Source organism: Sander lucioperca, chromosome 8 (genome assembly GCF_008315115.2).
Source record: "Sander lucioperca isolate FBNREF2018 chromosome 8, SLUC_FBN_1.2, whole genome shotgun sequence".
Taxonomy (NCBI): domain Eukaryota; kingdom Metazoa; phylum Chordata; class Actinopteri; order Perciformes; family Percidae; genus Sander; species Sander lucioperca.
The window spans coordinates 18,598,132-18,624,216 of NC_050180.1; the positions used below are offsets into that span (position 1 = coordinate 18,598,132).

At 40.6% G+C, this 26,085-nt stretch overlaps 2 protein-coding genes across 3 annotated transcripts in view; one reads left to right on the top strand and one right to left on the bottom strand.

Moving 5' to 3' along the window:
• col4a2 (collagen, type IV, alpha 2) overlaps window positions 1–24,725 on the bottom strand; it is a 78,822-nt gene extending 54,097 nt beyond the window's left edge. For both annotated transcript variants that reach the window (XM_031295269.2, XM_031295278.2), the window contains exons 1-3: window positions 24,471–24,725; window positions 24,111–24,226; window positions 23,973–24,024 (exon numbers count right to left, since the gene is read on the bottom strand). In XM_031295269.2, coding sequence (XP_031151129.1) covers window positions 23,973–24,024; window positions 24,111–24,160 — 102 coding nt within the window. In that variant the 5' untranslated portion in view covers window positions 24,161–24,226; window positions 24,471–24,725. The remainder of the gene's footprint in view (window positions 1–23,972; window positions 24,025–24,110; window positions 24,227–24,470) is intronic.
• Window positions 24,726–24,762: 37 nt separating this feature from the next.
• Window positions 24,763–26,085, top strand: part of col4a1 (collagen, type IV, alpha 1) — a 47,621-nt gene continuing 46,298 nt past the window's right edge. The window contains exon 1 of the mRNA XM_031295290.2: window positions 24,763–24,995. Coding sequence (XP_031151150.1) covers window positions 24,924–24,995 — 72 coding nt within the window. The 5' untranslated portion in view covers window positions 24,763–24,923. The remainder of the gene's footprint in view (window positions 24,996–26,085) is intronic.

Consider the following 26,085-nt stretch of genomic DNA (forward strand, 5'->3'; position numbering starts at 1 on the left):
GTATGAAAGATGTCTGTTACTGATATCTGTACGTGTCTATGGCCGTTTTTATGTATGTATGTGTAGGGATGTACAGTTGTGTTCAAAATTATTCAACCCCCCCAATGCTGTAAATGGTTTTAGGGAATTTAGTGTACATTTGTAATTGTATTCAGAATGAAATCCTACAAGGACTTCTTAAAGAACCATATGCAACTAAAATGACATCAATTGGTTTTGTAATACAGTAGTAAATGTTTCTTTTGTGAATTCTTCATTGACACAATTATTCAACCCCTTAAAGACTACCACTCTGAAGAACAGAGGTTCATTGAAGTGTTTTCAATCAGGTATTGAAAACACCTGTGGATGTCAGGGAGCAGCAATAAAGCCTAATAAGCACCAATTAGGCAGCTTTAAAATGACTGTGATACTCAGCTCCTTCTAGACATTTACTGGTGTGGTTACAAACATGGTGAAGTCAAGAGAATGGTCCAGGAAGACAAGAGAAGAGGTGATTACTCTTCACAGGAAGGGCAATGGCTATAAGAAGATTGCAAAGATGTTAAACATACCAAGAGACACCATAGGAAGCATCATTCGCAAATTCAAGGCAAAGGGCACTGTTGAAACGCTACCTGGTCGTGGCAGAAAGAAGATGCTGACTTCGACTGCTGTGCGCTACCTGAAGCGTAGAGTGGAGAAAAGTCCCCGTGTGACTGCTGAGGAACTGAGAAAAGATTTGTCAGATGTAGGTACTGAAGTTTCTGCTCAGACAATACGGCGCACCCTGCGTAATGAAGGCCTCCATGCCAGAACTCCCAGGCGTAGATCGCTGCAAGACACTTGTGTCAAGCTATGCTTCACGTTTAAAAGCTGTTATAACTGTAAAAGGATGTTGTACTAAGTACTAAGATTGAATGTCACTTGGGGGTTGAATAAAACTGATAATAATGTGAGCACAGAAAAGACATTTGTGGTTATTTCATTATAAATGTTATGTTATATTTGTCTGACCTACACGTGCCTCTTTGATTTAATTGTAAGCAGGATGACTGAATGATCAAAATCAATGTCAAACCGGCCAAAACAATCAATTTCAGTGGGGGTTGAATAATTTTGAACACAACTGTATACTGTATGCAAGCCATTCCAATGTAAAATGTATTTTTTTCCATCTACCTTCCTTTATCAGTGTTTCATTAAATAACTAATTGCACACCATCAAAGCGCTGTGTAAAAATAACCCTTGAGTTTAAGTTCTTAAAAGAGTTCAAGGTCCTCAAGCCACAGTGGTCAGATTAATGCCTTTCTTAAAATGTTGTTTTTATTGCCTCCCTGTTTTTTATGGTTGCACTGGTGCCTCGCTCCAAATGTCCTTCAATGTACAGTAAATAATACAAAAAAATAAAACCAGCTGGGTCAACAGCACTCTTTCTCACGCTCAATTATTCCCTTCCTGCTGATACATATACGTACATATATTATTGCTATTAATGCTATTAGAAAGACTTATGTAGGGTTTATTTGGCTTTTTAGATATAGAGCCAGGTAATGCAGTGAGCTTTGGTTATTAATTAAAATGTTTCTTCTGAATTAAAAAATAATTAGATTCAGGTGCTTTTGTATGTTGTCATTAAGCAATAATGCTTATTTAGGTGTCCTGATATGAGACAGTAACGGACCAGTTGGACACAATTTTCTTCACCTAGTCTATATGATTATGTTTGAACCATGCCAAAATAAGATTTGAATGGACTGTCAGCCAATCAGAGATGAGTATTTTCCATGACTATAATATAAGTATAATAATTTTCCAAACACAGATGTAAGAGCTAAACCACATTTTGAAGAACTTGTTAAGATTGTCAAAATAAGATTTTTTTTGGTGTAAGTTGCTTTGAATAGGTTTCCTTGACCAAAATACTGTACCACCATCATACAGAACATGCAGACATGATGAAGGTTGGTTTGTGTGGATCGTCTGTGGTCAGCCTGAGTCACCACGGTCTTGGTCTTTCCATTTAGTACATACAGTAGGTTTACCACAGACATAACCACTTCCTAACACTTCCTGTCAATGTCAAAAGCAGCCAAAATCAACACCGCATCTCAGCTACGAGAACAGGATGATGACAAGACCAAAACAGAAGAAAAAATGCAGACAAAACAAACTGAAGGTAAATTATAAATACAGATGCAGAGAAATAATATCAGATTTTGAGAGGGAGATGGAACTAAGAGGGGAACATATGGCTTTGGCCTTCAGCTAGAGTCCGCTAAACTCAACAGGCCCAACACAGAAGGATCATGGGAGGATTTGTGGTATTCCAGAGCAATCAGGAACCCACATGATGACAACTACAATAATCAGAAAAAATGGACCCATACTAGGGATGGGTCTCGAGACCCGGTTTTATTAGGTCCGAGTTCCAAATTTCTCAAAACCCTGAAAATCAATAAGATCTGAGCTTATCGATGCTGCTATCGAAACTAGTGAATCATATAACGTTAGGTCTAAAAATAGATTTGTGCGCAAAACGGAAAACTGATTGACCAGCACAGTGTGTGCGTAAAGACCATAGGTAAAGACTAGCCTCCGCACCGCAAATCATTCAAAACATAGTCGGACTGGCTACCGAGAGCACCGCTCTGTGGGCCGCTTAATCATCTCGTTAACTCTATGAGCCCGAGTTTGTCGTATACGACAAAAAAACACATAGTTTTTCGGGGTCTTTGTGCAATTAATACAAACTGTTACATCCAAGATTGATACACTTTATGTCCATAATTAATTCATTTCCAGTCGTTTATCGCCACTAGCTCTGAGGCTAACTGCCATTTTGAGTTTCCCATGATACTCTGGGAGACTATTCTGACCAATCAAAAGCTTGTTTACGTCTTGTCAACCAATGAAAGGCTAGTCCGTCATTGCAGATGAAACAAATCATATATAGTGAAGAGGAATTACCCGAGGGCAGAATAGTTTGATATGACCATAAGTTGTCAAAAGTACCTCAGAGAGGGTTAAAACAAAAACAGCGACAGGGGCAGAAGAAATCAAACAGTAACAGACTCACAATTTGTGCAATAAAAGCAATAATAGTTCTGTTAAGATTAAGAATTTGTCGTCTCATCTTTCCTAAAAATAATAGAAAAGTATTGATAATGGTATTCGGATCGTTAAGCAGTCCCTCCAGGATTTCGCGAGGAATTTGGTGCGACTCACAATTTTGTCCAATCACCTCAACTTTTCCGCAAATTTGACCAATAACCTGAAGTTTCCTGCGACTTCAACCAATCACAGCAGTCCCACGTGCACTCTGAGAGCCAATGACCAAGCAGGAGTCAGAACGGGTTGATAATTTCCTTGTTTGTGATATGAAGACGAGACGTGTGTGACTCGAACATGTCACATTTACCAACAAAACGTACAGCGAAAGACCGTGCAAAACATTTCAGACCGTCCTGCCAACCTGTATACATTTTAACATCAATGTAGACTGTAACGATTTAAAAGTCGCTGAAGTTGCTGCCGTTTCAATCCTGGCTGTCGGCTCTCTGCAGCGGGTGGGGCTGCTGCTCCGTTCCCCCCGCGACTGACGCTTGCACACACACACACACACACACACACACACACACACACAAACACACACAGACACACATACAAACAACACACATGGTGGATGCAGGAAAAAAAGGAGATGAGACGACACGATGACCTAAATTGAGGACAGCTGTGCTCGTTATTGTAAGTGCAATGGTAAGTTAAAGTCCAATAAGTGCTTTATTAAACCGTATGAATGTGTGTCCCAGGCCAGGTTAGGAAATTAACCCGACAATGTAAAGACCAACAAGCCACTGACACATATGTTCAAATTTGATTCATTCAATAAATTATTATTTTTGTCTTAAATCCACCAGCCATTTTCATATTATACCAACATTAGAAGCATCCTGAGCTTTTCTGGTAAGGTTACTAGGAAATCTCAACCCAGAGTAATTTTATTCTCCCCAAAACAAGCTTCCTTGTTATTTTTAAAGAACTATAAAAAAAAAGCAACTTTCACTGTCTCCCGCAACTTCATTGCAACAAACATACAAAAGACATCGCAACTTTTATCGCAATTTTTTACAAAAGCTCCCGCGAAATCAGGAATTTTGGGCCACGACAATCTCAAAAAAAAGGCAGCGAAATCCTGGAGGGACTGGTTAAGCAGTCTCGAAAATGGTATCAATATCAATACGTAACGATCCCCATCCCTAATCCTTACATGGTTGAAACAAATTACAAATGCCACCAAGAGAGATAAAATCAGAGAAATTGAATTTAGTTTAATTTTAGGTTAACACGGATCAGTGCAAAAAACAACCATCACTGGAATCCAGAAAATCCATGGTAAAGCCTCTCGCCTATGAAACTAAATGGCAAACAGGGCATAAAACACACACAGGAGACAGATGGGAGTCCATGATGTCGACACACAGCTGTGCATTCCACCTACCAACCAATAAATTACTCAATAAAACATCCCATAATCCGTACAGATTATTAACAAGTTAAACACATAATTCAGAAATGTGCGTGATGACCCTGACTTTAAGAAAAGATGTTGTGACAGAGACGGACAACTTTTGAGAGGAAGTCAGTAAATCTCCTGATTCCACCATTAATTTTCCTCATAAAACCATTACTTTTTGTTTGCAGATGTCATTACAAGATAGTATTTCTTACTCCCTGTTGTTTAAACATCCAAACATTCACAGATCAACCTTGATGCCACAGAAAAATCTTGTAACATCAATGACTCTGACCTGATGAAAATGACAAACTGCCTCTTTGAGATGGTTTCTCAGTTTTCACACATGGAACGACAAAGTCAAGCATATAGTGTTTGTGTGAAACCCCCCCTGTGTTTGAGGTATCAAATGAACAGAGATCACAGACTGTTGCAGGTCAGGATGAGTGTTTGATCTGGGATTGGTGGTGACACAGTTTCTACCCTTCAGTAACTCACCCTATAAGGAGGACAGAAGAAACTGAGGAGAGAGATGTGAAATATGGCTGCTGTAATAACAATAATTAGGCTCTTAACAGAAACCAAATCCAACTACAAGGAAACCTGTGGCCATAAGTGAGTTAATCTGTGGCTGTTTGCCAGAGGCTGTTGCTCATCCTTAATAAAGGATCTGACCTGTAGACTTTACACAGTGACCTTGGCCAAAACTATTTCAGATCCCACTATCCAATCTGGTAGATGCCAATTCACTTTTACAATCACTACTGAATGGCCCTTTTATGGCATGTTGTGTTTGCGTGAGTTTTCACCATTTTCATTTTGATTGTGTGTGTCTGCATGTATACATTTATACACTGTATGTCAGACAATCTGTCAACGTTATAGTGTGCCAAGTTAGCAGCTGTGTTTCTTCATACTAATGATGAGAAAGCGCAAACTCGTTGAATTTGAAACACCTGGCCACTCTCAACAAGAAGCTCTGAGAAGGGTTTCTGTATACATCTGTGATTAGAAACATGCTGTGTGATATGCCTTGATGCATATCTGCACTATATCTCAATGTCAGTGGTGAGACTGATTCTGCACTGGGTATGTGATACTCCCTTTGCCAGCTGAGAACAATCTCTGTGAAGGATACACTATAAGCCTGCAAGCCGGAGTTAACATCTGACTCAAGAGGTATCTTAAATATTAGGAAAGTTTTGTTCATTTAGCTGGTCAGTCCTCTACTTTGGTCCAGACAGAAATAACTAAACAACTATTGGATGGATCGCCATAATATTTGGTACAGACATTCATATTCCCCACAGGATGAATTGTACTTTAGTGATCTCTTAACTTTTCCTCATCAGGTAAAAATCTTAATTTGTTCAATACTTTTTAGTTTATCCCCAAATACGTGTGAAACTAATTACAGCTGCCTTAGCTGTACTTTGTGCTTATTCCTAATTAGCAAATGTAAGCATGCTAAAATGCTAATTTAAAATGGTGAACATTGTAACTGCTAAACTCAGCATATCAGCATTGTCATGAAATGTAAGCATGTTGATGTTAGCATTTAGCTCAAAGCACTGCATTACTTAAGTTCAGCCTCACAGAGATGCTAGCATGGCTGTAGACGCTTCTTAAAAAATAATAAAGGTGAAGAAGGTAGCACAGTGTTTTTTTTCTTCTACTATGTAAAATAATATTTTGCTAGAAACGTCTCCTTGCTTTCATATATCTAATTACTTTCTTCACTGTAGAATTTTTACAGTTTTTAGTCTTTGCCCTCTCATGCACATACACAGCATTAACCTCCACATGTGATTACAAGACTTTTAGTTTTGGTTTATGCTACCTGGCCAACAGTAAGACCATCCCTGATATGGTTCAAAAGAAAAGATCTTGAACATCTTGAATGACTTCATCGCACTGTTTGCAGCCTCACTGCAGCCTCAGTGAATCCCGGACAACACAAAGTGGAATTTGTGAGGACATTCTTGTTTCACTGAATAAAAAGAGGAAAGAAGCATGTCTAAATGACCCCTGTTACTGTGAGTGGGAAGCTATAAACATAAAACTGCAAATGTCTGTGTGTGTGTGTGTGTGTGTGTGTGTGTGTGTGTGTGTGTGTGTGTGTGTGTGTGTGTGTGTGTGTGAGCGTACACACAAGAGTTAGTGACCAAACAATGCTGGTCGTCATTGTTGCTGTCTGGCTCTGTGACTCACAGGTGGGCTGTAAGAAATGTTTCCCTCACAGTAAATAAGTACAATGAAATTGTGACTGATGCAGTAAATTACATGGAAATGCTTGATCACTACTGTACTTTTTCAACAACCAATTCACTTACTAATTTATTTCAAACCTTTTGTATTTTGTCTGTCAGATTGTGTCTTATTTTTCAGCGTAGTACTGAAATACAAAACTGTAAAAAAACAAACAGACTAAACCAAAAAGTAAGCCAGGGTGTCAAAAAGGGGGAGTTTATACTTTCTGTGCAGCTTCAGCTTCCGGCAATAGTCTGACACAGAATTGAATGAAATAATCAGATTCCAACTGTAAAACAAACACACTGACAAAACAGTTAGAAACACACACACACACACACACACACACACACACACACACGCGCGCGCACGCACACACACACACACACACACACACACACACACACACACACACACACACACACACACACACAAAGCTGGAATAGCAAAACATCAATGGTGGCGTAGTCTTTATTACTGACTGTCTTGATATAACACCAGATGTCCCAAAGGCCTCCATTATGGTGATAAGGGAAGTTCTTGTGCTGGCCATAATGGAGCTAACAGATTTCATATGTGATACTCAGTACAGCTTGTTTGCATCATTGCATCTTTACAAATAATTCAGCTTCCTGCCACACCATCATCAACTTCCTGCTGGAGAGTTTGAGTGCTGCAGCAACACGTAAACCCCAAGACGTAGTACGTGTGCATAAACAGAAAACCAAAAGAAATAGGGTTAAAGAAATGAATGACAAAGTTCAAAAACAAATGTCTTAATGTTAAAATGGGAACAGCTGTGAGACTAAACAAATCAAGTTGTGATTTGTCACATTCATGCGGAGCAGCTCTGAAAAACAACTCAACATTTCAGTAATATCTCGAGAGATCTTACTGTGTGCACTGTATGGTTTCTGTTGCGCTACAAATTGAAATAAAGGAGGGAGAGTGGTGAAAGGGACAGGGTCACTCTGCTAAGAGTAGGGCATGATTTTGAAGGAGAACATGAACTAGCAGAGGGACCTGAAAGAAGTAGGGCAGAGCAGAAACTCCCACTGTGCTCCTGTGGCTGGGCTCCAGTGTAAACACAGCTCTGGTTTCTGCCCTGGGCCTGACACAGCTGGACCTTCCCTCTCCTTAACTGGCCTCAGGTCACACAGTCTCAACTCCATTTCCCAGTGGGGCACACTTCTAATCAATGCTTCCTGCTACAGTCTGAGCTAAATGGAGGTGGGATTAGAACCGTTTCTGTTCTGGATCTTGGTGCTAACAATCCAACCTGTCAGACCTTGTTATGGTGATGGCCCTGCTGCTCACCCCTTGAATCAAACAATCAATCACATCCAGATGGGATGATCCATTCAGAAAGAACCTGGACACATGAGAGGCCTGAGAACAGTCATGTTTGTTTTTATTTCTACTTGAGTAGACAATGTCCTAAAAAGGATTCCAAAATGATGACTTACAAGGGTTAGAGTTGAAATCCATAGTCAGGTTAGATTTAGTTATTCATGTAGTGGACCTAAGACAATACTGATTAGGATGGTAGAATAAGTATAACTTGAGTCCAGAGACAGAGAAGATGGACATGGTAAGATAGTCAGGAGAAATGGTTGATGTACACCCAGTTATTTTGTGCTTTATGCCACAATAACAGAAAGTGGGTACAGACTGCGCTTGTTCGTACAAGCAACATTGTTTTCCATTTTCTTATTCATACAACAACAATAAGCAGCAAACAAGAACATACAGTTGTGATTATTTGGCGGATTCTGAAGACATTATGGTGAGGCACCGTTGCGCATATCAAGACTTAGTTAAGAGACAAAAAAGCAAAACAGGAGTCAAAAGAGAGAAGAAAAATTCCCTATGAAACCACTACTATTACATTATCAATAAGGGTGTCACGATTTAGATTTTTTGAAATCGATTGAAATTAAGTCACAATCTTGAATATCGAATTAAAAAATGGAATCGTTGATACTGCCACGCCCGCATGTCACGTCTGGTCAGCTTGTCAAGCGGAAAAAAACACACGTGTTGAAGTCAACCTCCTGTAACTTAGCTAGAGCCAGTCAAAAGATAGCATGGCAACTGCAGATGCTGGGCGATATGGAGAAAATCAAATATCACGATATTTTTGACCAAATACCTCAATGTCGATACTGCAACGATATTGTAGTGTTGACTTTTGGCGCTTTCACAAACTATTTACACAATGAGATTTTTTATTAATAATCATCAGTTATGTGGATATAATGACTAAGTGGGTAAAGGCAAATAATAGAACAGTTACAACAGTCTGGTAAGTTCAGAAAATAACATAACTTCACTGTAATGCAGCCTTTAAAACCAGGAAAAGACAACACTTATGCCATATTACGATATCCAAAATCTAAGATATCTAGTCTCATATCACGATATTGATATAATATCGATATATTGCCCAGCTCTAGTTCACGTTGTCGACAAAAAAGCCACAGTTTGCAAGCTCTGCTATGTGCGTGTACCAGAGATGGGGACTCGAGTCTGAGACTCGGACTCGAGTCGCACTTAAGTCGCACTAACAGCTGACTTCAGACTTGACTCGGACTCGACCCAAAAGACTTCAGACTTGACTCGGACTCGAGCTTCGAGACTCGTCAACAACCATGTTTTCATACAATCATTGCTTTTTAAATCTAAATGTATTAATGTATTTCTATTTTCTTTTATTGGCGCATATACGGGGAAACGTATGACGAGCTGTATGTCCCCTGCCCTTTGCCATAATGTGCAACGTAACCCATGCGCCTATGTGCGTGCACATATCAAAAAATGCATTGCTGATGGCGACACCAAGTCCTCCTGGAGTTGTACCTTTTGTCATTAGTTTTGCTTTCAATAACTTGGTAAACAGTGGCAGTAAGCGAGCAGCTACATGCAAGGTGTGTGGCACCAAGATAAATGATGCCGGATCAACAATGTCGGACTTCATCAGGCGTCTCAAAACACATCCAAATAGGTCAGTCACTCACACGCTAATGTGAAAGAGACGTTACATTAGCATATATCGTCACAGGTAACAAGCTAACCATCGCAAAGTGTTGTGCTATATAGTATCTTTATAGTTAGTAGTCGCTGAGGCTAAGAAATCCATGGCGCACAGGAGGCGGGACGCACGGATCCATCTCCCCAGGAACAAACGCTGTGTCGGGTGGGCAAACTCAGGTGATGCGTAATTGATCCCGTGGATGATTTGTAGACTATTAAGTGAACAAGGTGTACCCGGTCCACCAAACACTGGGCCGTTATTTCATCCATGCGTGGCGCAGCGGATCCGTGCGCACTGTCACCTGCCGTGGAGAAGCTGGCCTCACTAACCTCTCGTCCTCTGAGTCAGGTCTCCCTCGCGCTGGACTCAGTTTCACTGAGCGTACTAACACTTAGAAAATAAATGGCATTACATCAGTGAGTTCAAACTGCTTATTGTGCGTAATTTGGACTGACACTGAGATGCATGTTGTTCTGTAAGGGACTGTTCATTATTTAATTAAGGGGCCACCGGAGAAGTTTTGTGGCCTCTAACCTAAAAACACGTGACCCTCCCCTCATCAGTAATAATTTTCCTATGACCCTCCAAAACGATTTGAAAAAAAGGAATGACCCTCCCCTCGCGTGCAAGTTTGTACTTAGCAAAAAAGCACAGATACCATTTGATTTTTACAGCCATGACATACAGGAGTTAACCTCTGCATTCTCATCTTACACATCCCACTCCTCTGTTATGGTGTGGTGGCCGTTTCAGTAGATTTACTCACTAACATTGTTGTGGAAACACAATAAGCATGGAAACTAAATGCACACTTCATGCATTACTGCATTACTTCAAATACTAAGTTACTCCTCTAGTAAACTAGTATTCATATGAAATAAAACAATAAAACATTGAGACCATTCAGCAAAGGACGCTGGGATATAACCAATTAAACACTGGTTGCTATGGACTTGTCACTATCGTCATTGTATATTTAAGCACATAGGTAAAGCTGCCGAAGCTGAACATTATATTCCAAAGCACATATGTTTATTTTTAAAGTTTTTAAGTTACATTGTAACAATTTAACAATTCGCCCTTATGAAATCCAATCGCGGCACGGCTGTTTTGGAACGCAATAGACAGACGCTTAAATTCAACTAAAATGTAACCTAACAGTGAACAATCAGTGTTGGACCTCCAGTCTGTTGAGATGCCTCTCCAAACGCAGAAACCAAGCGCAGTCACACCATAAAACATTAAGACACGTTGAGAAAAAAGATCCGCATTTTGCCGTAATCCAATGACAGAAAAAAAAGTAATCCACAGCGATCATTAGATCCACAAAAAGGTAAATGATACGGTGTATCCAGCAAGGCCGATATGAGCGTCACATATGAGGCCTCTCCACTTCACCGTTTAAACAAAGTGGAATAAACGTATAAAAGTCCAAATTTACACAAAACCCGCAATCAATTAGTAAGCTGACATCACATTTATATACATGGCATTTAGGAAACCTTTATTGCAAGGTTGGCACGGCAAGATGTCCAGACTAGTGCAACAGTAACTTTCGTTTTTTTGCGTCCTGCTGCTCCCATCGTCAGCCATGTAATATTTTTTTACCAAAGCAGTATATGAAATCAGATGTATTACCTATCACCATTTAGTTGTTTTGTGTTATTTAAGATATTTATTTAATATCTGGTCATGCCAGATGTAATTATTCCACAATTTTTTTAAACAATGCAATTACCTGTTTGAGCCACCAGGGGGCAGTGCTCCTCCTGCCCCCCCCCAGCAAACTCCGCGTATGCGGTCAGACCCATCTGCTAGGGGGCCGAGACTGAGAGCTACATGGATAAATATGCACCAAACAAGCCACTTTGAAATTTTGCTCATTTCATGAATAAAAAAGTTGGGTGACCCCCCCACCCAGACTAAAAAATGTTGGATGACCCTCCCCTCAGCAAAATATAAAAAGACATGACCCTCCCCTATTTTCCTCCGGTGGTCCATTCCATAAATACCGAACGGTCCCTAACTGGTGCGGCGCTGCCACTTTTCTCTTGATTTCCACTTCGACATTTTTTTGAGTGAAAGAGACATTACATTTAGGACATATCATCACAGGTAACAAGCTAACCATTGCAAAGTGTTGTGCTAATGCTGGGAACATGCAAATTGTATCTTTATAGTTGTATCGATATGATGTGACAACTACAGGACATGCTTTGAATTGATAAGATTTAACAATACAGTGTTACGGACAGATCAGATGGCCAGAGACTTGAGACTTGACTTGGACTTGACTTGGACTCATGGCAAAAGACTTGAGACTTGACTTGAACTCGAGCTCAAAGACTTGAGACTTGACTTGAACTCAAGCTCAAAGACTTGAGACTTGACTTGAACTCGAGCTCAAAAACTTGAGACTTGACTTGGACTTCCAAAAAATGACTTGTGAACATCTCTGGCGTGTACCATATTCTGTGTGTTTACCATTGCACATTAGCCTAGCAGCTAGCGGATATTCCTTCTGCTTATAGCTTTATCCCAACAAAACCGCACGGTTGAATTTCAGCCTGTATGCACGTTTTGTAGCCTAAACAGAGCAGCTTATATTGGTTATATTAGAGAGAGCAACAAGTTAGCGAACTGCCCGAGTCGCCCTCTTTGCTATCGGTCTGCTCAACTGCTGTGCTGGTTCGATGGTGTTTTAAGTCCCCAACTAAGCCTTCAAGGCAGCGCTGCGACCGTCGTCTTCAACCATAACCATTGCCTAATCCTAATGCCTTCCAGGCAGCGCTGCATGGAAGACGACGTTGGGGGCTTTAACACCAAACTCCGTGTGCTGCGAAGAGTCTGCCCTCAGGATTGTCAGTAAACTTTTTTTTTCTTTTTACTTTATTGACAAATTGTCAAGTTTCCAATTGACTGAAGACATGTTATTGTTACATTATGTTGTTAATAAATGTTTTGAATTTGACAATGAAATGTGGTACATTGCGAACAAAGGTCAGATATTATATTACATACAAGTCTAGTCAAAAAATGGCATAGCAACCTGTGCTTTAAAAAAAAAAAGTAAAAATCGAGAATTGAATCGAACCGTGACCTTAGAATAAAAAATGTAATTGAATCAAGGCTTTGGAGAATCGTGACACCCCTATTATGACACCCCTATTATCAATATATGTGACCCCTCATCACACAGCTTCCTCCCTCAGACCCCTTAAGTGTTTCAAAACTGGTCCCCTTGCCCTATCAAACACACTTTTCCTCCCTGCATTTGTGAATCTGAGCTTCTCCAGATGGAGAACTTCGCCCAGCTCTCTTAACCACATTTCAATGAAGGCGCAGCATCGGACTTCTATAATCGCAATCGCAATATAAGTTTTTTAGCCAGTACAGTACCCAGATACACTGGCCATTTGTCCCTGCCAAAGTTCAAAGCAGTGTCATTTGTGGACCCCAGAATGGCCACAAGGGGGTTGGGTTTCCACTGCTTGTTAAAGGCTTTTGAGTACAAATCAAATACATAAGACGACAAAGAGTGGAGGTTAGGGCACGTCCAAAATTGGTGTGTGAGGGTGCCCTCTTGGTACTTACACTTATTACATAATGCTGATACCCAGTGTATCAGCATTATGTAATACATACATCTTGCTTACTTTTACTTTTGAGAATTGCAACTTGTGTATTATTTTAAATTGTATTAGATTATGTCTCGCATTCACTGAGCATCTATGAATGTTCACAAGATATGATTCCCAGAATTCCTCAGTGAGGAGCACCCCCAATTCTGTCTCCCACTCAGTTCTTGACCTATCTGTGCTGGTTGGTTCATGGCTGATCAGAGTGTGGTATAAGGTTGCCACTGCTCTTTTGCTTCCTGGCCGAACATTAGTTATGTTTTTGGGTGTGTGATGCCGTGGTATGTCTACAAATGTAGACAAGCTATAAAATGCCGGATTTGCAGATATCGGAAAAGGTGTGAGGCTGGGAGGCTATATTTGTTCATTAATTGCTCAAAGGACATGAGGTGCTCAAAGTGGTTCTTTGAGCAAAATGATAACGTAACATTACAATTCATCTTAAAGACCAAATGTGTGTACCAAAGTATGTACCAAATTACATTGCAATGCATCCATAAGTTGCTGAAATATTATGGACCAAAGTGGTGGCTGACATTTGCCAACCCTTGCCAAAGGAAAAAGACAGACAAGGGAGAAGAGAGAGAGAGAGAGAGAGAGAGAGAGGGAGAGGTAGAAGGAGAAATTGGACATGGTCATGTTATCACAAAGTGTGCATTTATCTTTGTTAACATTCTTCACATGACAAGAAATAGTTCAGTCTAATCAATTAGACCACAGCTGGGATGGAAATGAATGGCATTTTCTCCAGTCCAGATAAAAATGTGTGTAAAGCCCTACAGTGAGATCAGTGAATGGCCATGTTTCTACTGGATGAGATATCAAAGTTGTGACATTATGGAGGGCCTACATACCGCAGGATATGACTAGTTCCAGTCTACACATCAGTGCATCACCAACATAAGAGCCCATAAATGAAATTCAAACAAATGACTCCAGAAATGTAATTACCATGTGGGCACCTGTTAAACTAAACAGCACATAATCTAACAAGCCCAGAGTCCTTTTGTGAGAGTATGTATAGTCTTTGTGTAAACACAGCTGAAACAATCCTTCCATATGAGCTCACTGAGAAAACTCACCTCGAAGGAGACAAACTGAAAGAGGAAGAGTGAAAGAGCGGGAGGACAGACCGTCTGCCAAGTGTCCCTTTCAGAGATGGATGGAGAGCGAGTGAGGGGACAGAAGACAGGGGAGATAGAGACCAGGGGCAGAATGAGGCTATAAAAGGAAGTGAGACTGAAGCCTGGGAGCACTGGGAGGAATGATTTCTGCACAGCCTGATGGGACCCCTGTGTCTCTCCATTAATCACTGTGGGATGGAGTGAGGGCAAAGGACAGGGGCGGATATATACAGTATATAGGGATTTTCCAGAGACAACGTCCACAATGAATTTACTTCCAAACTTCATTCCAAGTCAAATAGAAGTCAGTTGAAGCTGCTGGACCTTTAAAAAAATGCTGTGTCCTTCCTAAAAACAGTTGCATATATAAAAAACTCAATTCAAGTAGTAGAAGTACTTAAGAAGGTATGTACTGTATGTACTTCTTAGAAAATTTGGTAGGTATACTGTACGAGTGGGCAATATGGATAAAATCCTTTATCACTGTATTTATAATTTTGTATCACAGTATCAATATGCATTTTTACATGTTGTATGTATCATATATGTGATATTCTTAAAATGAAAAACCTCCAAAATCAAAGCATTTCGTCACACTGATGCATAAATCATGCAAAAACTCAACGCTGCACACAATCAATGACGGGCAATATTGTAGAATTTTCCCCAATGGCTTAATGCACCCAGAGATATTTAAAGGGTAGCTGCTATAGAGCTGAAATGATTAGTCTTTTAAGCAATGAGACAATCAACAGAAAAATAGTTTAAGCCTCTGACAGATAGACATATGGCATGATCTTTGACAGTGGACAGTTACAGTTTATAATGTTATATTGCCCAAGTACTGTAGCCTGTACACTATACTTTCAAGATGAAAGTACATTGGTAGGTGTGTACAGATAAGTTTTTCTGAAATGGAAGTATACCATTTATAAGTACTATTTCTGTGGGAAAGACAGAGAGACAGTTTGTGTGTGTGTGTGTGTGTGTGTGTGTGTGTGTGTGTGTGTGTGTGTGTGTGTGTGTGTGTGTTTGTGTATATATATGTATATTGAACTTGTATACGTATGTTTCACATCATTATAACGTCTAAATAATAATATAATCATTTGTTTAAATGTCTGTATGCCAGCAAAAGAACTGATGGAGAAAGACCCAGTACAATATGACTGTATTCAAGCTACTGTATGCACGTGTATACATTATGTCTGTGTGTAGATGAGTAGACAACTTTTGATTTCATCTGAAACTTTTCCATATTCATCATACACTGCTGTCGGTCTCTGGAAGGACTGTAAAGGTACAGTGATGTGATCGAAGGAAGTAATGGAAAAGAACATGGATCGCTGTTCAGAGCTGGGATCAAGCCACAGAGACCCACAGAGCACCCAGGTAACGTCAAACATCCACTGGCAGGCACACATGAATACTTAAGAGATTAAATATAGACTGTATATACTTTATAATCAGTTTATAGGTTTAGTGTATTTAAAGTTTATCCTATAGAATATTTATAAAGTGAGTGAACACTTCAATGTATCTAGAATGAGTTAAAATACAGAAGTTCCTGCCATCATGCTCTTACGCATCACATACACATTCCCTTTTCTTTCTCATGTTGCTTCATGTACAGTATGAAGGAGACCGAGTTCAAACTGTGAATATCCAACTCTGGGTTGGATCGGGGTCCAGTAGGGTTGTAAAGAAACTCTTGACACACTTAACTCCACTCTGTTTCCTTTTCCTGTTTAGAGAGCTTCTCTGGATAATCTATTTTCTCTTCGCCCTATTCTGCACGCAGGATGTTTCCCATACAACCGAACTTCACTAAGCCCACAGATAAACACAGCCCACACTCGTTGCACGTGTGAGAAAGAAAATTAGACTCACACATCCTGCCAATGAGGGAGAGCAAATTGGCTGACTAATTCAAGACATCTTTCAGTACCCCACAAGAAACTCCAAAACAAATCGCCTGCAGATTTACTGACCTTTTAATCCTGTTTACAACAGTGTTCATGGTTGTACATGTGTGCTTGTTTAAGGAGGCATTTGTACACCAATGGGGGCAACCAGCCAAGCTCACCAGGCCTTTCCTCACCATCACAATGCTGAACCATGGAGAATAATCAAATAATCACCACCACAAAGTCACATTTCAAACAGCTGTTCCTGTGGAAACTATACTTAAGCAAACAAAAGACACACATACTGTACATCCATTCACATGTGAGCAGGCCTGCACGTGCATCCACAAACGTTACACAGTAAAAATGTGGAAAGGTCAGAGAGGTCTGTCACTGACGTGAGGGCAACACATCAGTGGAAAATGCATGCCACCACACAACACACACATCCATGCTTGCACACACCAGTGACGGTGAAACCCCACACATGGGCTTCTCATCCGAGGCTGCGGCTTCCTGCAGCACAGTACAATGGGCTTTTCCCCTGATTGTTACAGCCGGGCGCTCTCTATATCACAGCCACTATTTTGGCAGGGGATGTGCTGGCCATTTTTCTATCCTTATCACAGGCAGACATCTTCCACCTCGCCTCGGACACATGCCTTCCTCTGCCATCAAACAATCACATTTGAGAGGTCAGTCACGTGCCTGCTTTCCATCGGGTGACCCCATAACACAGCACTCATTCACATTTACACCCAGGCTTATGCTTTTAAACTTTTAACAAGTAAACTGCACGGCTATGTAAGCAATGTTAACTGCATCATTTGCATCTTTTCCCATTCTCTTATAGAAATTCCCAACATACTTGTTGCGGCTGTAAGCAGTCCAAAGTGCTGGGACTTAACACTGAGAGATGCATAAACACACTGTGACGCGCTCAAGATTGTATTGCAATGATTTATTTCTCCGCACGTAAAATACAACTAGTACTCCAGTTACCAAATGTAAAGTTACTTTGTGAGTCGAAATAAGTGCGTTAGTGCGGCGATCAACAGAAAGCGTTCGCTCCCAGGCTCACCCCCTCTCTGTCAAAGCCCAAAAAAAAAACAGGTGAACAGGTGAAGCAAACAAATATAATGTTATCACTTCCGCTCAAGCCGCAATGAACACGCCCACCGCCTACAATATAAGTGGACAATATAATAATCAATAAATAATATAAATGAGACCATAAACAACATACAGTATGTGGCTCCTACAATACTATGTTTGATTTAGTTTGTCCGCATGGTTACAAAGTGAACAATGCCAAAAAGGCACATGCAGAAACAACATTTATCACAATCATCCACTCAGCTGGTAATTGCTAAAGCAGATGCTGCTGCTAGGCTTCCAGGTACTGTAGGATTCTGTAGCCAAAAACGTCTCTGCCATGGTCAGACTAAATTCCCACAACTCTGACATCCTCTGCCAGCATCATCCCCTCATTCCACCGTGCTCAAACACATCTTGAAATATATTCTCAAACACACGAAAATCCGAGCCTCTCAAAGGGTCCTATTCGAAACATCCTGTGAACATTACTGCCTCAAGAGCCTTCCTTCCTCTGCTAACGGACACTAATTAATAGTATTTGTGTGCGTGTGTGAAGGGGGAGTGCACATTATCATATTTTTGGTCTCTGGTTCAATTTTAGTCTGGCATCTCCATGTAGAATGCAGAGCAGGAAATCCAGAAGTTAGGATCCTCTGATGTACCGTAGAAACTTTCCCAAGGCCATGTAATGTGGCACCTTAGAGTCAAAGCAGGTATGACAACAAAGCTGACTTTAAGGGTCAGTCAATTGCAGTTAATTTCAAGCAAAAATGCTAAATAATTGTTGGTACCAGATTGTCAAATGGGAGGATTGATAGTTAGTTAGCTAAATATATTTGGGTTTTGGACAGTTGGTCTGACAAAAACCAGACATTTGTCTGAAAATGTCATTGGCATATCTGACACTTTTCTCACATTTCATAAAAATCACTAGATGAATCAAGAAAATAATCAGCACATTAAACAATAATGAAAATAATTGTTAGTTGCAGCCCTAGTGGGTGCGCTTGTCGGATTGTTGGTTTCAGTTACAAAAACTGCTGGATGCACTACCAGTGTGAAGCACACTGAGGGCTTTACGGCGGCAGAATACTCCGTCAGAACTGCTTGTTGGATGGATCGTCCTCCTCCCAACACTTTTCCAACATCAGAATTGGGGAGGCTGCTTCCAACAATTTCCGTAACTTTCCAGAACTGACAATTCGACATTCACAATCACTTCACGCTGTGATTGGCCAGCAGTGCAGAGATGAGAAAGGAGCCAGGATTTGAACTTCTATCTCAAGGTCTCTTATTTTAATTCTTACACAACTCATTTCTGTCACTTTGTGTTTACAACCGAGTGCAACATTAACAATGCTGAGTCAGTCTAACAAAAACCAACAAATTAAATCTCACATGCAAAATATCTTGAGAATTATATTTTCGACAGGAAGGGGAATTCTAAACGTAAAGCGCCACATGGAGACAGATGGTGGGAAACAGTTGTTCGGCACAGAGGCTGGGGTCGAGTGGTTGAAAGAACTAAAACAGTCCCATTGGTCACATTTGGATCTGATATTAAACAGAAACATATTTTCTCAGAAGCAGAATGAGACATTCTGTGTCAGATGGGAAACTTCAGAGAGTGATGTTTGACTGGTTACTGCTTCCTTCACCCCTTTTACATGTGATGTCATTACCTCATTACCTAGAGTCCATAACTGCTGAAACAGACTCCTCATTACCCTTTTAACAGCTTCTTTAATGTGCGCAGATGGAGGTGTTTTGCCAAAAAAAGTCAAATGCTGGTTGTACGTCACACCTAGACACTGAAGGTATTTTGTTCTACCTCAAGCTATTTGTATAATCAATGTGAGCTGTTTCTTCAATTGACAGTTAACAGCCTGCACAGAGCACATGGATGGTGCCAAACTAAAATAAGACTGCTGTCTTCCAGTATCACCGCCTTGGAGCAAAGCTGCACAATACACAGAGGAGCTGAGCTGTGTCACACGCTTTTAATCGAGGACTAACCAAATCTAATAAAAACAAGAGACAACGGGCCTTTTCATCAAACCCGAGAAAATAACTTGTTCCTTAATATAATATCAAATGTTTGACAGAACCACTGGCCATCTGACATCCTGCACAAGTTGCAACAAACAGGAAAGCAAAACATGCTCACATGCTGTACGCTCAGAAAAGCACACATGGATTCAGCATCATGTGTGCACTTTCCTTTCATCAAGCCCACATTTGTGAGTTTGATGGAAGGAAAATTAAAGTAGGTCATGCAAAGTCATTAGGTGTGGAGAGAGAGAGGATGGAGGAGCATTTTTATTGGCTATTACATTGGCCCAGTCAAACATTAGAATTGTTTAATGAAACATCTGTATTCTCTCTTGCACTTAAACCTTTATGACAATTTAGTGTAAAAATCCAAGTGAGGGTGTTTATGCATATGAGGAAAAACAATAAATCCATGTACGTGAACAGGAAGGTTTTTTTTCCAAAGCAGGAACAGTGAACTGTAACGTCTACAAACCCACAGAGCTGCACTACTGATAATGAACATTCCTAGGACAAGAAGGCATGACATGCACCATGGGTCCATTCATAGCTTCCTTTTCACTGTCCCTATGTAGACGCCAGCATGCTACGGTCACTAAGTGTGTTTGCAACTAACTATTTTTAGATGAAACCTTCAGATCTGTGTGGAGCGATGAGGAGACCGTAACGTTCCTCAAATGAATACATTTAACAAACAGAAATACCATATTTACATCACATTTTCCACATTGTTTTCGTTCGTTTGAGGTTTGGCTGCCGATATTTTAATTACGTCTCTTCTTTTAATGGTACCCGACTGGAGAATTGGTGCCGCCAGCTGTTTTATCTTGATGCGCCCAACTTCTAATATTCGCATAACAGTTGTGGATGGAAATTAAGATGCATTTTCTTTTGCCAATTTACTAGAATTTGTTTTTTCAAATTTTTACTTTTTTGGATGGAATTTGGCTACTGTCACTGTTGATTTCATAGTGACAGTAGCCAACATCTAGTGACATCTACTAGTTAGCAATCCAGTTTCCCTTGACAGTGTTTCCTTGCTCAACTATAGTGGAGGGATAGTAGCACAAAGAGGGAATTCCATACTAAAAAGACTGCAGCTTTAAAAGATACTCCCTGAATTTGTCTAACTGAGACTGTTGAAATGTCATATTAGATTTAGCAGCACTTTAATATGCTCTTTGCATTGAATTAGGACTGAGGATGTAATGGCCAGTATGGACAGGAGGAATGATTACAGCACCAGTAGCACATGTAGATATGGGCATGTGAGTATTGTTTTAGGACAGATTTGAAGAAAAAAAAATAATGTAACTCCACTACCAGTCTTTAAAGTGACTATATGTAGCTTTTACACGTTTCTGAAAGTGTATATGCGCAATGTGGTTGTACATCAGTAGCCTGTATTACATTATGTCCCCCTTCCATTTAGCGTGGAAGTTTTATTCCTTTTACTCCGTGTTTGTGATGGCCTACTATTTTCTTTTCACTTGTCCCCCTGTAACGTTACTTGTGTAAAGCGTCCGTGGGTTTCATGAAATGCGCTATATAAGTTATTACTACGTTGGTTGCTACAACAATCTCTTAATGCTTTGGCTCGTGACACAGTGACAGTGATATCTGGTTTAGCTCATGATACATCCAAAGTAGGCTAAGTTGCTTAGTAACTTATTCTCTTATTGTAAATAAATGATTTTCTGTTTGAGCAAAATATTCATTGCGACTATATGGCCTCCCGGTAACACTAACTCAGTAATCTACAGTGGGCAATAAAGCACCGTAAAGAAAAGATCTTTTTGACAGCAGGTGTGGTAAAAACACTAATGCTTTTGTCCAAAGCAGCTACTAGAATCAAAACAAACTGAAAGTTACAAATGTACAGTATATTGCACATATTTTTACTTTTTTTACCCTTTGTATCAGGAAGCTGTTGGTTTTCATTATTATTTTATTTCATCTGAATACTACGGTGAACGACAGGGGCAAACGCCCTGCAACTTAAGAAAACACATTCAAATAGACAAAACACAAGCAAATTAAGAAAACAACTTCATTAATTTGACAACACATGTGCAGCATTCAGCAAACGCGCTGCAAATACACACAACCAAATACATAAACGCACTGCAAATAAAAAACGACGCAAAAAGAAAAGCACACAAACCCAGAAAACAAATGCAACAAAAAAACGCTGCAGCCAGATTACACAACGGAAGTTCTCCAGACCTCTAGAGGGAGCAGCTAGTGGAACAGCTGGATTTTCGACCCCACAGGGAGAGAGAGAGAGAGAGAGAGAGAGAGAGAGAGAGAGAGAGAGAGAGAGAGAGAGAGAGAGAGAGAGAGAGAGAGAGAGAGAGAGAGAGAGAGAGAGAGAGAGAGCGCGCAACTGCATAGACTGTAAATATGAAGTCTATGTTTGAGATATGTTTTCTCTTGTTTGGTGGGTGTGTCTCGGCTCAGGTCCCAGGTGATACTCAATCAGCAGAGACGTCTGTAAACTCGTGGTAATAAAACATTTAAAACTGCATCAGCGTGGCGTTGACGGTTGTTTAAGCCATATTACATGAGAGGGTTTAATTTCGAGGTCTAAAAGGCATATATAGTTGAAGTATATGCCTCCTCAAGTGTAATATTGTGATTATACAACAACGGTTACCAACAAAATAAGTGATCAATCTGTATTCATATTGTGGAACAATTCGCTCTTGAAATACAAAAAACAGACAGGATTTCTAGTCCCTCCCTGTTTAGTAAACCAGCCAATCTAACGTGGGATTTATCAAACTGAATAAATCGCAAGCACATATAAACACAAAACTGCTTTGCTAACTCCATCGTGTTGTAAGTAAGACATCTGCTGAAAAAGTTATTGTATTCATTAGCATGATTGCCGTACTGTTTAGTTCACAAACATCCAACACACCAAAGTACAAAGACATAGCGGACCAGACGCAAGCTTTTATTTTGAAAAGCCGGAGCTCGGGGACGGCACCAGCCGGGAGGCGATATTACGAATCCCACTATAATGCCGCGTTCTATTTACCTTCTATTTACCTTGGCCACGCCAAGACCCGCCCTTCAATAGCACTACTATTGGCCAGGCGTCCATGCTTACATGTTCAGGTCCTATCCCCTGACCAGTCCCCTAACCCTAACCTTAACCACTCGAGGTCAAATGCCTAACCCCAACCAATCGAGCTGCTTCGTAGGGCGGGTCTTGGCGTGGCCATAGTGGGATTCGTAATTTTGCAGCCGGGAGGGCATGTGACAGGAACATAGACTGTATATTATTAATATATTATGTTATTAATAATAATAATAATATGAATTTAATATACAGTCTATGGAGTTCTCCAGGCTGCAGCCATACTCGACTCTAATAAAAAGGCAGAGTGCTCTCTCCCTGTGGGGTCGAAAATCCAGCTGTTCCCCTAGCTGCTCCCTCTAGAGGTCTGGAGAACTTCCGTTGTGTAATCTGGATGCAGCGTTTTTTTGTTGCATTTGTTTTCTGGGTTTGTGTGCTTTTCTTTTTGCATTGTTTCATATTTGCAGCGTGTTTATGTATTTGGTTGTGTTGTGTGTATTTGCAGCGCGTTTGCTGAATGCTGTGCATGTGTTGTCAAATTAATGAAGTTGTTTTCTTAATTTGCTTGTGTTTTGTCTATTTGGGTGTGTTTTCTTAAGTTGCAGGGCGTTTGCCCCTGCCGGCCACCGTAGAATACGAATTAGCAATCTCTTAAAATGTGCTAGGCAATAATGCAGATGTAAGTGCAGTTTGCAATTGTCTTGTAACAACGTAACTTTGGTTCTTTAAATACTGACAGACAGAATAACTGACACACACAAAAATAAAAGAATGTGGCAAATGCCGTTCTGATTAAGGAGAGCCCTGGTGAAAGTTATTTCATATAATATAAGCACACCATGAAAAATGTGTACTCATAAAGCTCAGCATCTTGTCATCATGCCTGCAGAGGTCATGACCCCACCCCTCAATCCCTGCCAGGTCAAGGGTCAAGCAAAGCACAAAATGAAACCCCATTTCTGTTTAATCAGTTTGCAAAAGAAAAACAGAGTGAATTGAAACCACTAAAATTCCAACATGAGTCATTTCACAATAAACTGTTTTGAGCTTTGCTGTTATTTACCAACATGCGAAGCCAAGAACCCTCCTACAGGAGGAACTCCCCAAACCAGACACTCCCACGCTCTGCATGTGTCTGCCGAGCAGCCCCAACAGAGACAAACCAAATATGGAGACACTACCAGGTTCATTTGTAGGCCTATTCATTGATTATAGGTAGTTTTATACCTACTGCAGTTTGCAAGTGAAAGTTTACCATGAAAAACACGTGGGAGAGAAAACTTACCGCGTGCACTCCTGAGGCGAGGATGGCAATGGAGAGGCACAGAAGCAGCAGCCTGTAGTTAATGAAAATGACAACGTTAATAACGCTGCTGATCAATGAATCCTGCGGCGACGTTTTGCAGTGAAATGTTCCGCTCACCTCAGGTTCTTCAGTCCTCTGTTGTGTTGTCCTTGCATGGTCCCGCTCATGCGCACCGCAAACTTGAGTTCCACTGTTTCACTTGTAGAGACACTTCTACAGCATGACTGCCCGACCTGAGGCATACGTTAACGTACATAATTACGGTGTAATCATGAGTTCATACATTTGTCCTACATTTGTCTAAAGAGATGTAGCCTATGACTTTACTGTTATCACGAGTTCTGCTGTAAGGTATCTCACAATGTGCTCGAAACCAGCCTCATGGAACAGTTACAATGATACATCGATTAAAAAAAACGGATTTTCACGAGTATATGTCATTCATTTCCCATCACTTCGATAAAATATGTTACTTACAGTCACCCCAGGCTTGCGTGCGGAGGTAAGGTGAAGGAAATGGATATCACGGGCCAAGAGATGCGCGGCGTCCCGGGCTGAAAAGTTTCAAAACAGCTACCTGTGGCACCAAAGCCTGCTCAAATATTCACACAAATACACACCAAAGTGTGCCGAGTAGTCCCTCTCCTTACCGAGAAAAGTCAAAGTGTTTGTAACAGCAGGGTTGAGTCCGTTTGCATGGGCGAGGGTGGTCGTTTTGGGAGGGGGGTGTGGTGCAGCAGAAACAAGACCAAGTTGCATTGATCAGAACCTCATATCGTCTCGGACAAAGATGCAGCTTACCGTGCTGAACGTGCTCTGCCGATAAGCTTAAGAGTTACCTGAAGAAAGAGGACAAGAAGCGACCAACAGGTGGTTGTCTGCGGGCACTCTGCACTGTTGCGCACACAGTTTCCACTGCGCACCGCCACAATGCTGTTACCGTCCGGCACCCTGTTACTGCTGGCGGCTCTCTACTCAAGTGTAGACCTGACAGGGGCTGAGGTAAGTGGATGAATCATCTATAACAATGTGGTGAGCCTAAAGGTATACCTTCGCAGAAAGTATCAAGTTGTGACCGGTGTCTATGTGCGCAACTTTCAAACTGCAGCTGAGGATGATTTTAGACTTTCTTCGTGTATTTAGGCAAAGCATGCACACAATTAATAGGCCTATGCTATATAGTATGTAGGCATAGTGTGTGTGCAAACTGTTGTTTTTCTGTGACGAAGAATGAGTTTTAAACAAATCATTAACTGTGCTCATGAGCGTTAGTCGTTGAAAGTTAGGCGAGGGTCATCGAGACGCACGTTCTTTATTCTCTTTTTTTGTATTATATATATATATATATATATATAAAAATATTAGCACTGTAGTGTTTTTATGTGTTTTCAGCCACTTCTTGTCTGTTTGGCTCTATAAGGCAGTTCTAAAAACTTTGAGTTGAATCTACTCCCAGTCCAGCCTCCTCCACTTCTGCTGGAGAGGAGAAGAGAGAGAGGGAGAGGGTGGGGCAGAGTACATACAGTAGCTGAAGTGTGTGTGTGTGTGTGTGTGTGTGTGTGTGTGTGTGTGTGTGTGTGTGTGTGTGTGTGTGTGTATTGGGGGAGACCGAGATGTGTATGAAGTTTATCTTTGGTATGTTTAGATAATCCAATAAACGTTTCATGAATGTGTCTCTTTAGAATAAAGAGACACTATTTATGCTCCTATGGACTTCTTTCACAATCTAGAGAGCCGGAGGAGACATAACTGTTCTTCTCCAGTCATCAGATTGTCCTGCGTACTTCCATTGCAAATTAATGAGATACGAATCGTCAGGGAGAAAACTACAGTAAAAGCTGATTTTGATATGAACCGATGGAGCCTGTATCTCTTCTCTCAATTTACAAAGAAAAATGTTTGATGTTTGACATGAAACAAAGCTATGAAGAAAGCCAAGTTTTTGGTCAGTAAATCTTTCTCACGGCAAATGTTTGACAAATAGGAATTCCACAGTTGGACTAGTTGTTATCACACATTTCCAGATCCAGTTTCTCTACTTAAAAGTAGATCCCCTATGAATGAGCTATATGCAAAACAGGAGAACAGCTGA